Source organism: Biomphalaria glabrata, chromosome 4, assembly GCF_947242115.1.
Source record: "Biomphalaria glabrata chromosome 4, xgBioGlab47.1, whole genome shotgun sequence".
NCBI classification, from domain to species: Eukaryota; Metazoa; Mollusca; class Gastropoda; family Planorbidae; genus Biomphalaria; species Biomphalaria glabrata.
Genome location: NC_074714.1, coordinates 2,384,678 through 2,399,780, shown reverse-complemented (window position 1 = coordinate 2,399,780; position 15,103 = coordinate 2,384,678). Strand labels below are relative to the sequence as shown.

General features: G+C 39.9%; 1 protein-coding gene across 1 annotated transcript; it reads left to right on the top strand.

Moving 5' to 3' along the window:
* On the top strand, positions 1-13,593 carry LOC106060219 (metabotropic glutamate receptor 3-like). Its single transcript, XM_056027760.1, has 5 exons — positions 1-1,126; positions 2,290-2,419; positions 3,605-3,753; positions 6,274-7,725; positions 11,204-13,593. The coding sequence occupies exons 1-5, from the start codon at positions 887-889 to the stop codon at positions 11,792-11,794; spliced, it is 2,562 nt and encodes an 853-aa protein (XP_055883735.1). The 5' UTR covers positions 1-886; the 3' UTR covers positions 11,795-13,593.
* The last annotated feature ends 1,510 nt before the right edge of the window (positions 13,594-15,103 follow it).

The following is a 15,103-nucleotide window of genomic DNA, read 5'->3' as shown; positions in this document are numbered from 1 at the left end:
GGTTAGCGTTGAGGCCTTCTGTTACGATGTCATAGGCTTAACTCTTTCTCTCCGTAATTATTTACCACATTCTGGTGGAATCAATGCTGGGTTTCGTCAGTTAAGGAGAGAAAGGGTTAATCTTTTATTCGAAAGGAACATCCGAAACATGTAAAGTGATGCCAAGATCCAGCACCATTTGAAACTAATGCTAAACGGAAATGAATAAAATGAAAATAACAAAGTGAAATATTTAGTTCTAGTGTAGGGAAAATATTCAACTCACTTTCTGAAATATGGTCTATCTAGACTACCCGAACTAAAGAAATTAACTTCTCCGTTCTCATACATTAGTACTACATATAGACTAAATAGGTTCATATTAACAACATTTATTTGGTGACAGTTAATATTAATAGTTAAAGTGACAACAAAACACTACAATACAATCTCTTCTCAAAATTGTGTTAAGAATTACATCTAGGTCTGCAAAACACTCTGCTCTGTTACAATATGATTAGTGACTAGGGTTTTTTTTTTTATTCCTAGATCTAGTTATAAACTTATTTAAACATGTCCTATCGAAAAGGCAGACCAAATTTAATCTACTTGGTCGGATAATAAGTTTCTGCATGTAGGCCGCCTATTGTGTAAATGGAGATGTGGGAGTCTACAGAGCTGTGTATATTAGATCTTTACTCTATATTCGCTTAATGCCAATACTCATGCACCTTGTATAAAACTTACATTTTGAACATAAAATAATAGTCAACATAAAAGTTCCGCTCCGTAAGGCATCTACCCACTAAGCATGGATGCACACAGGACAACATTTGAAATGAGAGATGCCTAATTGTTATATAATACACAGTATAATATATTCAACTTAGAGGCATTTAAAAATCAAATGTCACTGTTCCTTGGAGTCTTGATACTCTGTATCTCTGATAGTGTTAGGGGCTACATCATTGGTGACCGGAGACTGGATGCCACGTACCAGGAACTAGGAGATTTAAACATCGGGGGTCTGTTTTCCTTCTCGGAGTATGACCAGAAGTTAGTGTGCGGGGAGAGAGTCTCCTTAGATGCGACAGCCATCATTCAGACCACGGAGATACTGGTCGCAAGAATCAGAGAGATAAACATGGTAGGTCACGAGATAAACCTGGTAGGTCAGAGATAAACATTGTAGGTCACGAGATAAACATGGTAGGTCACGAGATAAACACTGTAGGTCACGAGATAAACCTGGTAGGTCACGAGATAAACCTGGTAGGTCACGAGATAAACCTGGTAGGTCACGAGATAAACCTGGTAGGTCACGAGATAAACCTGTTAGGTCACGAGATAAACCTGGTAGGTCACGAGATAAACCTGGTAGGTCACGAGATAAACCTGGTAGGTCACGAGAGAAAACATGGTAGGTCACGAGATAAACCTGGTAGGTCACGAGAGAAAACATGGTAGGTCACGAGATAAACCTGGTAGGTCACGAGATAAACATGGTAGGTCACGAGAGAAAACATGGTAGGTCACGAGATAAACCTGGTAGGTCACGAGATAAACCTGGTAGGTCACGAGATAAACCTGGTAGGTCACGAGATAAACTTGGTAGGTCACGAGATAAACATGGTAGGTCACGAGAGAAAACATGGTAGGTCACGAGATAAACCTGGTAGGTCACGAGATAAACCTGGTAGGTCACGAGGTATAACATGGTAGGTCACGAGATAAACCTGGTAGGTCACGAGATAAACATGGTAGGTCACGAGATAAACCTGGTAGGTCACGAGATAAACCTGGTAGGTCCCGAGATAAACCTGTTAGGTCATTGTCTTCTGTAATATCATTTTTACCTATAAGTTATTGTGGTGTTGTGTTATACCCGACGTGCATTTCTTCAGATACATTGATATGTGATTGTGTTTATCCTTAGATAAGTTGATATATGATTGTGTTTATCTTTAGATAAGTTGATATGTGATTGTGCTTATCTTTAGATAAGTTGATATATGATTGTGTTTATCTTTAGATAAGTTGATATGTGATTGTGGGCGCCCGGGGGGGGGGGGAATTTTCAAATTAGGAACCCCGTCCTACACCCTAGCTACTCCAATGGCAGCGGGCAGGGATCGAGCCTACTGAATGATAGTCCAAAGCGCATACCACACGCACAGGCAGACATCCAACGGTGTTAGGTTCAAAGTTGTGTTCCTTAAAGTGCCCACACTTATGTCATTAATCAGTACACTACATCCTTAGGGTCCTCATGCGAAGTTTGTTTACCGCATTATCAAATTGTTACTTTAGGATGCTGACCTCCTTCCGAACATCACTCTTGGGTTTGTGTTTCTAGACTTCTGCTCAAATGTGCAGTCAGCCATGATTCAGGCCAAACGATTTCTGCCACGATCTGACCCTTCCGACTATACCCCAACAAGTAAGTCGTTTGAAATACTTATTTGATACGTTTAAATAGCAAATAATTTTATTCTTAACGCTGTCATTCTTTAGCTGAGTTATTATTATTATTTTAATTAGCAGAACTATATTGTTAAGTTTTTTAAAATCTTATTTTCTCTTATACATCGATAGAAATCTGGCTATTCGAAGTTCCAAAAATAGATCTCTGGGCCTCAGGAGATGGCTGCGGCTCGAACCAGAGAATACTTAGTCAGTCCTAAACACATACCACACGACCAGGCGGCCATCCTATAAAATAGCTTTATAATTTTAAGTTAATAATAGATCTAAATTGCTACAAAGCCTTTAGAACTCTGCTGTTGCGAGCTAAAATTATTTAGTGAAAAGTATTTTTAAAACTCTGAATTCAAACCACTTCTACATAGTGTTTAAACTCAGACATGGGAGATGAAACATAAGACAACCCTAAAGACAAATCTGCAGCTGATGACTTTTGGACACTGCCCGCTACATTCTGGAAGAACCAGCTACACTATTAATGTCAAACCGAATCGCGTATTTTTCGTTCGCTTATGGCAGCGGTTCACAACCTTTTAAGCTCGGTGACCACTTTTTACAATATACCACTCTGCCGTAACCCCCCCCACACACACACACACACCAATAGACACACACAGCAATAGAAGAATAGACAGTAACAATCCTAATTTTTGATGGTCTTAGGCGACCCCTGGCAAATCGTCAATCGACCCCTCAAGGGGGTCGCGATCCACAGGTTGAAAACCCCTGGCTTATGGAGAGGGGAGACATCGTCCCCACCGCAGTAAATGCCCGGGCATTCCTTCTGAAAATAAAAAGTGACCCCGAGACCAAGCGTCATAGAAGACCTGATCACTGACCTACGACGACGCAACCTGTGTGCAGGGAAAACCAATAGTTCGTTGCCATCTCGTACAGACCTGTGACGTGACAGCGAGCTATTGGTCTAAACTACCCACAGGTGGCGACGTTGCAGGTCAGTGTTCAGGCCTTCTATGACGCTTGGCCACGATCGGACCTGTTCATCTCCGCTATGACGTATTCATTATCGGTAGACGTCTTCAGATCTAGCGTAAATCTATTTGAAAGCCAGAATAATGATATGCATTGAACATATTATGGTAATATGAAATAATTATTAGTATCTGTGTTTATTTTAAAGACCAATCTAATTATTTGACGTCGTACAAGGTAGTCGGAGTGATTGGGACATCCATTAACCACGTGACAGTGCCGATATCTATTCTATTCGGAGGTGCAGGCATCCCCATTATGAGCGCTTGGGACTCGGGAAGTGATTTTAACGACCAGGTTAGTAGCTCTTGCTGTATGGAGGTTGAACATTTGATTAGACTTATCTCTTCGGTTGAACATTTGATTAGACTTATCTCTTCGGTTGAACATTTGATTAGACTTATTGCTTTGGTTGAACATTTGATTAGACTTATCTCTTCGGTTGAACATTTGATTAGACTTATCATTTCGGTTGAACATTTGATTAGACTTATCATTTCGGTTAAACATTTGATAAGACCTATCATTTTGGTTAAACATTTGATAAGACCTATCATTTTGGTTCAACATTTGATAAGACCTATCATTTCAGTTAAACATTTGATTAGACCTATCATTTCGGTTAAACATTTGATGAGATTTATCGTTTCGCTTTCACGCATTTACCCGAGTGATATAACCTTGTTGATCGTCCAAGTGCTGAGCCGAAGCCTCTTCGAGCCCTAAGTTTGAAAAAAAAACCTGTTTGGACGCCAAACAGTCTGAAAAAAACCTGTGTGAACACATTTCTATACAATCTGGCTAATAACTTGCATATCATATGATGGGAATCCAATTCTAGGCCTGCCTGTCATCAATGTTTTAGTCGCTAAATGTGTTAGCCATAAAAGGATGAAGGCTACTAGTAGCATTATCTACAGATGTAGGCTATCACAATATTTCGGAAAATGTGTTAGATTAAAATAGTATTACACAGTAGAATCTGTGAAAGATTTGTTTTTAAACACAACGCTCAGATGGCCCTTTTATAAGGTTTTATAAAGGCTTTAACATTTTGATCCGTTCCATGGTGGCATCCATGCGGCTAATTCGTGGCCCTACCAGCCCATTAGGGTAGGCCTACTGGATTTGCCCGGTTGCCCATATAGCCAGTCCGCCCCTGGACCCGAGTCAATGCCTATGTAAAGCATTGCTGTTGCCAATGCCTTTCCTGGCCTTATTCTAGGTCTAGTCTAGATTTATGATAAAATACCATAAATAGAATAAGGCCAGGTTATCTCTCTTGGGTAAATGCTAATGAACAAAGCAATATTTAAAAAAGGGTTTGCTATTTAAGCCCCTAAAACTGATTATGTAGATAAGAGCTGTGTCATTACACTAAAGTACTAAAGATACATACTTTTCAAGTTTTGTTATTTGTTATTGCTATATATAGTAGATATTTTTAATTTGCTCTCTTGCGTTTATTATTTGGCTATATGATCTATTAATTCCATGTATTAAGCTTTTGATTAGGAAATTATTTAGAGTAATATATTTAGTTTAGATTCATACGCATACTTTCAATAATTTATTTAGTTTATTTAAGATTTTTCACAAAAGATTAACCAATGTCTAGGACGCCAATTTGAGCTTCACTGTTGTCAACTAAAAAAAAAGTAATTAAGCTTTAATTTCAACAATACTCCAGAACATGGCATATAATTGATTTAAGTATTTTGCGATTACATGTTATCTAGTTTGTTGCCCATTGTTTTTTTAATAGATTTGAAGCAACAGAGATAAGGTCTAAGGCTTTCTGCATATTAATTATTATTATTATTGTGCATTGAACGAAAGGGGCTTAAAATTTTGAATCTACAGTTCTAAACAATGCACACACAAAAATGACCCTATTCATTTAAAAAAAAACAACAACATAGTTTATCAGCGCTTCCCTTACTTTGTACACCGGATACACCATAAAGATAGCTATCGGTACGCTTTTCGTCATTTATGATTCATAATGAAAATCTCCATTAGTATTCAGCTTAGATTTATGTCATTTAATTCAAATTCATGTATACAAATAAAGAAGTATGTATTGAGTCTAAAAGTATGTGTTTAGCATAAATCAAATGTATTCAGTTTGTCTAGTCTAGAGGCAGGGCCGGATTTAAGTATGTGGAGACCCCCGGGGGGCAGAATTTTTGTAGTGGCTTCTACACTTTTTCGAAAGCTTTAATACAAATTTTACTTATTTATAAATAACATTTATATTTACAAGCATACCATCATATTTTAAAAGAAAGAGATTACTTTTCTATTTAAAATCATTTTACTTCTATTAATAATATTAAATATGCATATTTCAGTTACCGAATGAATATTTTTGAGTTTGTTGGTGTTAAGGCCCTTTGAGCTACGTATTGCTACAGTATATAATATACAATATACCCGAAGCACGACAGTGCTGCTAACTTTAAAATTTAAAGAATTGTCAGCAAAAAAATGAAAAAAAAAAAAAAAGTTAAAAAAAAAATAATTCAAAATTTCAGACCTGACAAAATTCGGATATTTTTGTGTGCATCTCTTTTGTGAATTCCCAGGGCTGTAGCATCGCCTGCCCTTAATTAAATCCGGCCCTTTTTCTAGAAGTATGTTTCGAATTGAGATTCACGAATTGAGCTTAGACTCGTTTACTGAATTTAGATTAATGTATTAAAGTTGAATGTCATGATTGATAGAAGTACACTACTGTATAATGACGTTTTAGTTCATTTCTAATTGTTATTCTTGGACGTTATATTTAAATTATTATTCTTGGACGTATTTCAGAGTAAATTCCCCACGTTCTTGAGACAGACGACCTCGTTCTGGGAAATTCTAAAAACAATGTTTAACGTCTTAGAGACATCGTCAATAGAAGTTTTCTCAATACTTCTGGAGAAACGTCTCGAGGACATGGTTGAAATTGAGAAGATCCGGGAGCAGTCTGAGGTTTCTAACTTGTGTCTCATCGAACTCGTGCAGGTCACGGTCAACTCAGACTTTGAGGACATAGTCGTTGGCTTATTGAGTGGAATTTCCAAAGTTGTCCTGGCGTTTGTGACGTCGATTTCCGCTAATTTTCTCGTGCAAGCCGTGCACCATTTGGAAGCTGGCAATCAGTTCCTTTGGGTTGTAACGGACACCTGGCTCAACCAGGGCATCATATCTGGAATGGTGATGCTAACCTCATTAGGTCCATACAACAATAAACAGGTTGAAGCCGAGTCTGTCCTGGCTAATCCGTGGTTTCAAAAGCTATTGAATCAGTTCCACTGTGAAAATGAGGATTGCAGCCAGGGTCACGTTGCTTCAATCACCGACATTGAAGCTGTTAACAAAGAAGCACTGGAGCACTCCATAGACATCTTCGCCATGGGTTTACAGTCGCTTCTTAAGGAACACTGCCCAGAGGCCATGAATGCAGAAGCGACGGCATGTTTTGAAAAGCATTACACAGATTTTATTAAATACCTAAGCTCTGACGTAATCTCAGAGTATCAAGAAAACATCAGAAACGACGAAATTTATGTCTCTCAGATGATAATCAGCAATAATTCTGACGGCGAAAAACAGACTTTAAATGTGCCTATCGGATCGTACACCGTTTCCACCGAGGACTCATCATTTATTGAGCCGCTAACGTTAGACATGCTGGATTTCGGATTCGAGGACACGCAGAAAGCGGCCAAATGTCAACCTGTTTGTTCCGAGAGAGAGTATACCAAAGCGTTCCATTGCTGCTGGTCCTGCGTGCGCTGCTTGGACCACGAGATAGTCGTGGTCAACAACACCAGCTGCTTGAAGTGCCCGTCCTTTCAGTGGCCCGAGCTAAAAGACGGCAAGTTCTCCGAGTGCAGGATGATAGAGCCAACCGTTTACGGCTTGGACACCCCGACAGCCGCGGCGTTCCTCGGCGCCACTCTTGGAAGCTGCCTCTTCGCGATGATGGTTCTGGGCGTGGTGCTCACCCACAACAAGCCCAAAGAACGCGACGCCCCCATGTGGCTCGTCGTCTTGCAGCTCAACGCCACTGTCTGCGGCTATTTCTCGGTTCCCCTCTACCTGCTGCCCCCCAGCAAACTAAGCTGTACCAGCGCCATCGCCCTGTTCCTCTTCTCTTTCTATGTCCAGTACTCAGCCCTGTTGTTGCGTATTATCTATGTATATAAAGCACAAGCAGGAGTTCTTAAGACGACACCGCAACTTGCCTTAATTTTGATTGTCGTGATTATAATCGAGGTAAGTCTTTATTAATGATGTCGTAATAATCATTTTATGTATAGAGCTCAGTGAACAAACAAAATGTAGGCCCAAGGCGCTGTGATAACATTAACAAACATAAACACGACAGCTAAAATGACAAACTAATCTAAAAAAGTTTTAAATAGGTAGGTCTTGATGTTCTTCTTGAATGTAGTATAGAATGTTGTGTGTCTGAGATCAATGGGGAGTAAGTTCCAACACTTTGGTCCGTGCACTGAAAAAGCACGCAAACCGTAGCTTTTGAGGGAGAAACGTGGCACCACTAGAAGCAGGGCTCTCTGGGGGACATATCGAGTAATCAGTTTGCTAAGGTACAAGGGCATTTTTTTTTATTATAGATAGGCTACACTGACGACAAAATGCAGCCATCTTGTAGTCGATTCTCGCTTTCACAGGAAGCTGATGGAGTGTGCCTAAACTTTTCGAGAAATAACGTGTAAAAATATTTAAGGGGAAAAAACTCGCCACATCTGTGAATACTAACAGATTAATTACCAGTAATCCATGGACTAATTGGTTACTCTTTAAAATTGATTGATGCATTGTCTTCGCCAAGAAATAATTGTGCGCAAAGCTTTAACTAGATCCGAGAATGGGCATGGGGCAACTAACGTGTACACACCCTTCACCATACAGACAGACAGACAGACAGAGTGAGATGATAGAAGCTTTGTAAAGAGAAGCAGCGATGTGGCATATTTGAATTCCCTGTGCCTTAGATATATATATAAAAAGAGAGAGAGAGAGAGAGAGAGAGAGAGTCAAAGGATGAGAAAGTTCGGGAGGGATAGAATGAGCGAAAGAGAGTGTTAGAGGAGTAGATTTAATGAATGTGAGAGAGAATGGGGTGGGGGCGGAGGAGAAATAAATTGAGAGAGAAAGAGATTGATTGAGAGGGAGTGAAAGAGAGAGAGAGATTGATAAGGAATGAGGGGGGAGAAAGATGATTGAGAGAGAGACTAAGATTGATTGAGAGGGAGAAAGAGATTGTTTGAGAGGGAGAAAGAGATTGGTTGAGAGAGAGACAGAGATTTTTTGAGAGGGAGAAAGAGATTGATTGAGAGAGAGACATTGATTGAGAGGGAGAAAGAGATTGATTGAGAGGAGAAAGAGATTGTTTGAGAGGAAGAAAGAGATTGATTGAGAGGGAGAAAGAGATTGTTTGAGAGGGAGAAAGAGATTTTTTGAGAGGGAGAAAGAGATTGATTGAGAGGGAGAAATAGATTGATTGAGAGGGAGAAAGAGATTGTTTGAGAGGGAGAAAAAGAGATTTTTTGAGAGGGAGAAAGAGATTGATTGATAAGGAATGAGGGTGACAGAGATTGATTGAGAGAGATTATGGGAAAAATAGTTTAAGTAACTTCGAAGGCCATTGACAACTAAGACTAGAACCTCGATTCTTAAATGTCGCACTAAGGTCACTAGCTCCTTTGAGTACCTGACATTAATAGGGGTAAAAGTAAATGACAGATGGTCATTGTTATGGCAACATTACACCCTCGTGAAACATCAGGCCATAGAAACAGATGAGAAGAGAGCCACATCATCTGCAACATCAAGGAGGAACAACTTTTCACTTTTTTTTTAAAGGAGGAAGGGGATTTAACCGATAAATATCTGTATTGTCTCCCTTGTCTGCCATACACCATAAATACACACATTCATTCTTATTGTTTTTTTTTCCCAACAGGATAATTTTGTATGTAATAAGAAAGTAATATAATATATATTTTTTAAAATCAGGACTATTCAGGTTTTACTTTTAGCTCTATAAGGGAGGTGGTGGCAGTGGATGGAGCACTTGGGTTCCGAACCGAGGGCCTAGGAGTCAAATCTTGACGAAAACTGGGATTTTGAATAATACTATTTAGAGAGGGCCTCTAAGTACACCCGACTCCAGGGGCGAAGCTAGGAATTTTCCATCGTTCAGGGGCCCGGGGGGGGGGGCTTGACCTCGTTGGGGGCCCCTGCATTTGCTTAATACCAAATTTTCAATGTAAAAAACACTCATTTGGGGCCCCCTCATGTAGGGGCCCGGGGGGATTTTCAAATTCTCCCCCCCTCCTCCCCCCACCCTAGCTACGCCACTGCCCGACTCTAATGAGTACCCAAGTCAGCTGGTCGATGTTCTGGCAACACCAGGTCCTCGTTACCAGTCGGCCATTTAAATATATGACTTTTACATTAACTGCCCTACAGATCGTAAGGGTACCTTATATATATGTATTGATTTATTTTTAACCTTTTCTCTCCTAATTAACGATAGTATTGTTGATTTGACCCCATTAAATTAAATAATTTTGTTTTTTGGTTTATAAACTTTTAATTTGTGTTATATAAAAATAACATGCAGTCTCTTATAATTCTATGCCAAAAGTAACGTTTTCTGATTACAAACAAAAATGTTATTGAAGCTTAATCATGACAGGGTAGAATGTTCACATGTGAACAATGAACAATTATGTCATGTGGTGACTGCGGATATAAAGAGTTAAAAATCCTATATCAACTCACTCTGTCTGTCTGGTAAAAAGTTGATATTGCTCCCATACGCAATCTTGGGTCAAGCATAAATTTCGCACAACTATTTCTTTAACCTGACAACACAAGAATCAATGAAAAAAAAAACCAGTTAGTTAATTAACTATTCGTAATAAATTATTTTGTTTGGTATCTAGAACAAGGGAAAGAAATAATGATTAACTGAAGTAGTGGTAAACGCTGAATTAGTCCCCCTTTATAGGTCGTCGTCTGAGTCTTAGAGAACACAAACCTGGAAAATAGGACGAGGCTATAGAAACAATAGACAGCTACACAATCTTCCATGTACGTAATCTTCCCATTAGCAGAGCGGTTACTGTGTCAGCCGTTCAGTGAAGTCCAGTAGGGCGTCGGCGCCGTAGGCGCCATTATCCCCTTGGTGGTTAGAAAGGCTTTTATCCAACTACCAGGCCTGGACATGGGGCTCTTCATCCCTTGTCCTGTCTGAGAGCTCCCAACGGTAGACGGTCATATCGGTTGACTGGGCCAGACCGGGCCGTGCCGTGTACATAGCGCTCCGTCCCCGTTCCTGGGCTCCACTCGCTACAAGTGGCCGAGAACAGAGCTAACTGCGGGGAGCTTGTCTCATATTTCTATACTGTAACCGCCACTGTTCCGTGCAAGGACCACCACTCCAGCTACGGGTCACTGATGACGGCCCCCTTGTGGAACGGTACGGAGGACTTTTTGGACTGGTGTGCGGGCTACTTGTTCCAGCCCTACCCCGAGTGAGATAAAAAAAAAAGCTCACCCATGAATCAAACTATCTGTTACATTATAAACTTTATTTTTAAAATGTATTTCTAAATATTTTCATGTTTTATCCTAAATTTTTTAAAAAAATTGTTTCTCATTTTTCAATCCGTATTATTCATCATATAACACCATTGTATTATTATTTCCTACTTCCTAGATCTCCGTGTTACTTTTACTCTACTTGTCTAAGCCAATTGGGCTTATCAAAAATCAGCCCGAACTGAGCAAGAAATTTGTGGAACTGTTATGTTTCTTTCCTGTCCACATCGTCGCCTACTTTCTCCTCGTCAGCATACTACAGCTGTTGATGTGTTCAGTCTTCGCCATGAAGCTACAATCTGGCTGGTACGGATACGAACACAGCCGTTTCATCTTGACTTATATTGTGTTGGCGTTAACCGGCTGGGTGGTCTTCCTGCCCGCGTATTTCATCGCGGAGCATAACAGGATAAAAATGCACCTGCTGATCATTGCACTGCTGGTGAATCACACCGGTTGCCTCATGCTAAGCTACACTCCGAGGCTGATAATGCGGATCTGCGTCAAGAAGGGTATTTCCTCGTACGATCAATTTACCAGCTTCAGGAAGAGTATTCTCGTCAGTAAGATGAACAGCATTGAAGAAAAGAAAAAATCTCTAACACCTCCTGTAAAATTGAAGACTCCGTCTCCCGTTAGTCCTGTCGAAATTCTACAGCCATCTATAGAAACAGTGTCGGACGAACATGTTTATTCATCCAGTGTTTAAAGAGTATTCAAGTGCGGACCGCACTTTACGCATCCCTTAGTGACGCCACTGTAAAGAGTGTCTTTTTACTGACACATTTTTTTTTTCATGAAGAGAAAAAAAATCTCTGAGGATAAGCTTATAGCAGTATATATATATTATTAGTTGTTATAATGGTTTTGCTAGTTTTTTAAATACTTTTATTGATGGCCAGAGACTGGGCTAACCTTTGACTTTAAAAAAAAAGGATATATTCTTGTTTGCCTAGTAAAATCTTGCCTTTAAGTTATCCCCTAGTCTTGAGAATGGCGGTTGATCAATGTTAGCTTTAGACCAACAGTCATAGTTCGTTTACCAAACATACGTGCACAGTCATAGTCAGCCAGAGGATAGCTGCCTGGTCATGCTATTGCGCGCTGGACTGTCGTTCGGACTTATCGAATGTCCCGGGTTCAAACTCCGCCCGCTTCCATCCCCCGCCGTCCTGCGGGAGGTTTGGACTAGGAAGTAAATTATCTCCAACTCTGAAGGAACATCCTAAAACATGCAAAACAGTTTTACAAATTCGCTCCCCAGAAACCTATCATCGAAGCTCTGCTCTAGTCAGCGTGCAGAGCGGGCCAAAGAGTCGGGGTGGGGAGGCGCCTGTTACGTTATTCTTTTTTTTTAAACACCCCAAGGGAGTAGACTTAGTCCAAGTACCTGGGCACCCAAGTAGAGATCGCCGGGTTCTCTCTCCCAAATAATTTTCTCATTAATAAAATCACAACGCAACACATAATCTCTTTCTCTCTTGTTTGACGTACCATCGTTGATTTGACCTCAACTTAATTTTTGGGTTTATAAACTTTGATTTGTGTTATGTAAAAGGGCATGTATTTATCTCTACCAATTATACCATTGTCTGATCAAAAGAGAAATGTTATGGAAGTTTAACCCTAACAGGCTAGTGCAATGCCAGATGGGAAAAAATGAATAATTCCTTCTGAGCGCGGAAAATAATTACGAGAGATAAGAGTTAAAAATGCAGGTCGACACTTAGGAACTGTCAATCAGTGTAACAATTTCCTTACAATCACTCGTCTAAACAGGGCCGGTCTTAGGCCACTGCAACCTATGCGGTCGCAGTGGGCCCCGCGCTTTCATAGGCCCCGCGCTAATTCTAGGTGTAATTTTTAAATTGCAAAATATATACAAAAAATTCCTGGAAATCTCCTGAATTTATTAAAATTTTCTTGAAAACTCATAAAAACCTCCTTAAAAAAGCTACGATACTTTATTTACTTTTATAGTTACTGGCATATAAATATGATTTGATCGCAATTTTGTATACTTAGTAAAGTCAAATTTTTTTTTTCTAATACAAAATCTTAATTTTCACTTATCATCCTTATTCCCACTCAGACTAGGCCCCGCGCAATCAGTTTCGCATAGGGCCCCGCAATTGCTAGGACCGGCCCTGCGTCTAAATACTTTTATGAGCCAGATAGTAACTCGTGTAACTTTTGGGATTACGATAATACTAGCACTAATGTTAGATGTCAGTTTGTCAATGGACCATGACTTGGTTGGATTAGTTATACATCGTAATACACATCAAATAAGTCATGGGACATAACTGTAACTTCATTAGCAAATGTAGTGTTTTGCTATTCCATCAAGTATTGATCACTTATGACAATTCCAATGTGTAATAATGTTTCGTTTAATTTCTTTGCAAATGACATTGATGTTTTGTAAGAGACGACACATGTTGAAGTTAGAAATGTGATTAGATTTATTTGTTTCGTTTAATGGATTCTTACAAAAAAAAATAATAAAACGAGTTGATGATGCGAAATGTTCTTGGCTTATGTGGATTTATAGAATTATGAAAGAGTATCTTCCCCTCTATGATTCTCTAAAGAGTTTTACATGCAAGACTATTGGAACTCTTGGAAGCCCTAATCCATCAACATGCCTGAACTATTCTTCTGCCTGTGAGGGATCCAAGAAGATGTTAATTTTATTTTACATCTATATTACTGATGACTTGTATCTTATGACGCTTTTGTTAGAGGCGAGGCCGAAGGCCGAGCACTAAGTTAAAACATCTCTATATTCAATCTCAGTACATCAGGCGTGCGGGTGTACACCATCAGCCTCTGAAGAGTGGTGTGTAGATAGTAGCATTGTTGATGGGTCTATTTCCCATCCCTACCATGCAGTTAAACCGAGGTTCTGTTATTTTGCTGTCCTATGCTCGAACATAAGCCTCCGCTGCCTTGACCAAATAGAACAATCTGAAAGAGTAAAATCAGTTTCCCAGTATAATCAGAACTGTATTCTTCATTAGTAGTCTTTGAACTTCTAAATGGTTTTGAAAGTTGGACACTTAACGCCGAGGCTGAAAGAAGAATCCAAGCTTTTGAGAGTAACTGCGACAGAAAAAATACCGGGTATCACCGTATCAGATACCAGGAAGAAAAGACTGAGTTTGTACTTCTACAAGTCAACACTCTGGCTGGCAAAAAAGGGAAGAACTCAATACTGTGAAGAAGCATGAAGTGGGATGCGTGGTCGAGAGGCTTGAACTTGACTTGGCTACCTATGAAGGCGGCTCGACACCCGACTCGAGAAGAGGCAGCACGGAAAACCTTCTCCCAGATACTTCCCCCCCCCCATCCCACTGGTCCACCAGTGAGATTGGACCACAGCGCTGTGAAAGTAGCGCTATGTACAAGCTAGAATTATTATTATTATTACAAGAGACGAAAGCTGAGCTGGTTTGGTCATATTGTAAGACATGACTCACTATCAAAAGTCATTCAAGGCACAGTGGAGAAATCACGAAGAAACGGTCGTCCAAAGAAAAGGCGGCTGAATAATGTAAAAGAATGGACCGGGCTGCCTCTTGATATCGTACTAAGAACAGCTGCTAATCTTGAAAAGTGGAGAGATTTGGTTACAAGAACTGTCGCAGAACCCCCTTATGACGAAAGTCACGTGATAGATGCTATTGGCTTAATCGTCTCCCCTACAATGGTTGAAAAGTGCAAAACTTATTTGAATTCCTTGATTGTGAATTCGGAAGCAAATTTCAAGACGTCAAGAGTCTGAAACCAGTTTTCAATACCCTCTGCTTACCATTTGGTTCAGAAGTTCATTCAGCTCCAGAAGACATACCTCCAAACAAATTACGATCTAAAAGAGAAGTTCCTGTCGCTTCTTCCGCGGGAGTTTTATGGACGCCAGAAGCAGCATTTCCACACTTTAAAAGCGTATTTTTCTGATTTATAATTACATATTTCATATAAATGTATGCCGCCCCCCATTCCCAAAAACTTGTTT

Bases quoted from the DNA above. Each gene is read 5' to 3' on its own strand.
- LOC106060219 (XM_056027760.1), top strand. From the start codon at position 887: ATGTCACTGTTCCTTGGAGTCTTGATACTCTGTATCTCTGATAGTGTT. The intron at 1,127-2,289 runs GTAGGTCACGAG...TTGTTACTTTAG, and splicing joins GAATCAGAGAGATAAACATG to GATGCTGACCTCCTTCCGAA. The intron at 7,726-11,203 runs GTAAGTCTTTAT...CCTACTTCCTAG, and splicing joins TTGTCGTGATTATAATCGAG to ATCTCCGTGTTACTTTTACT.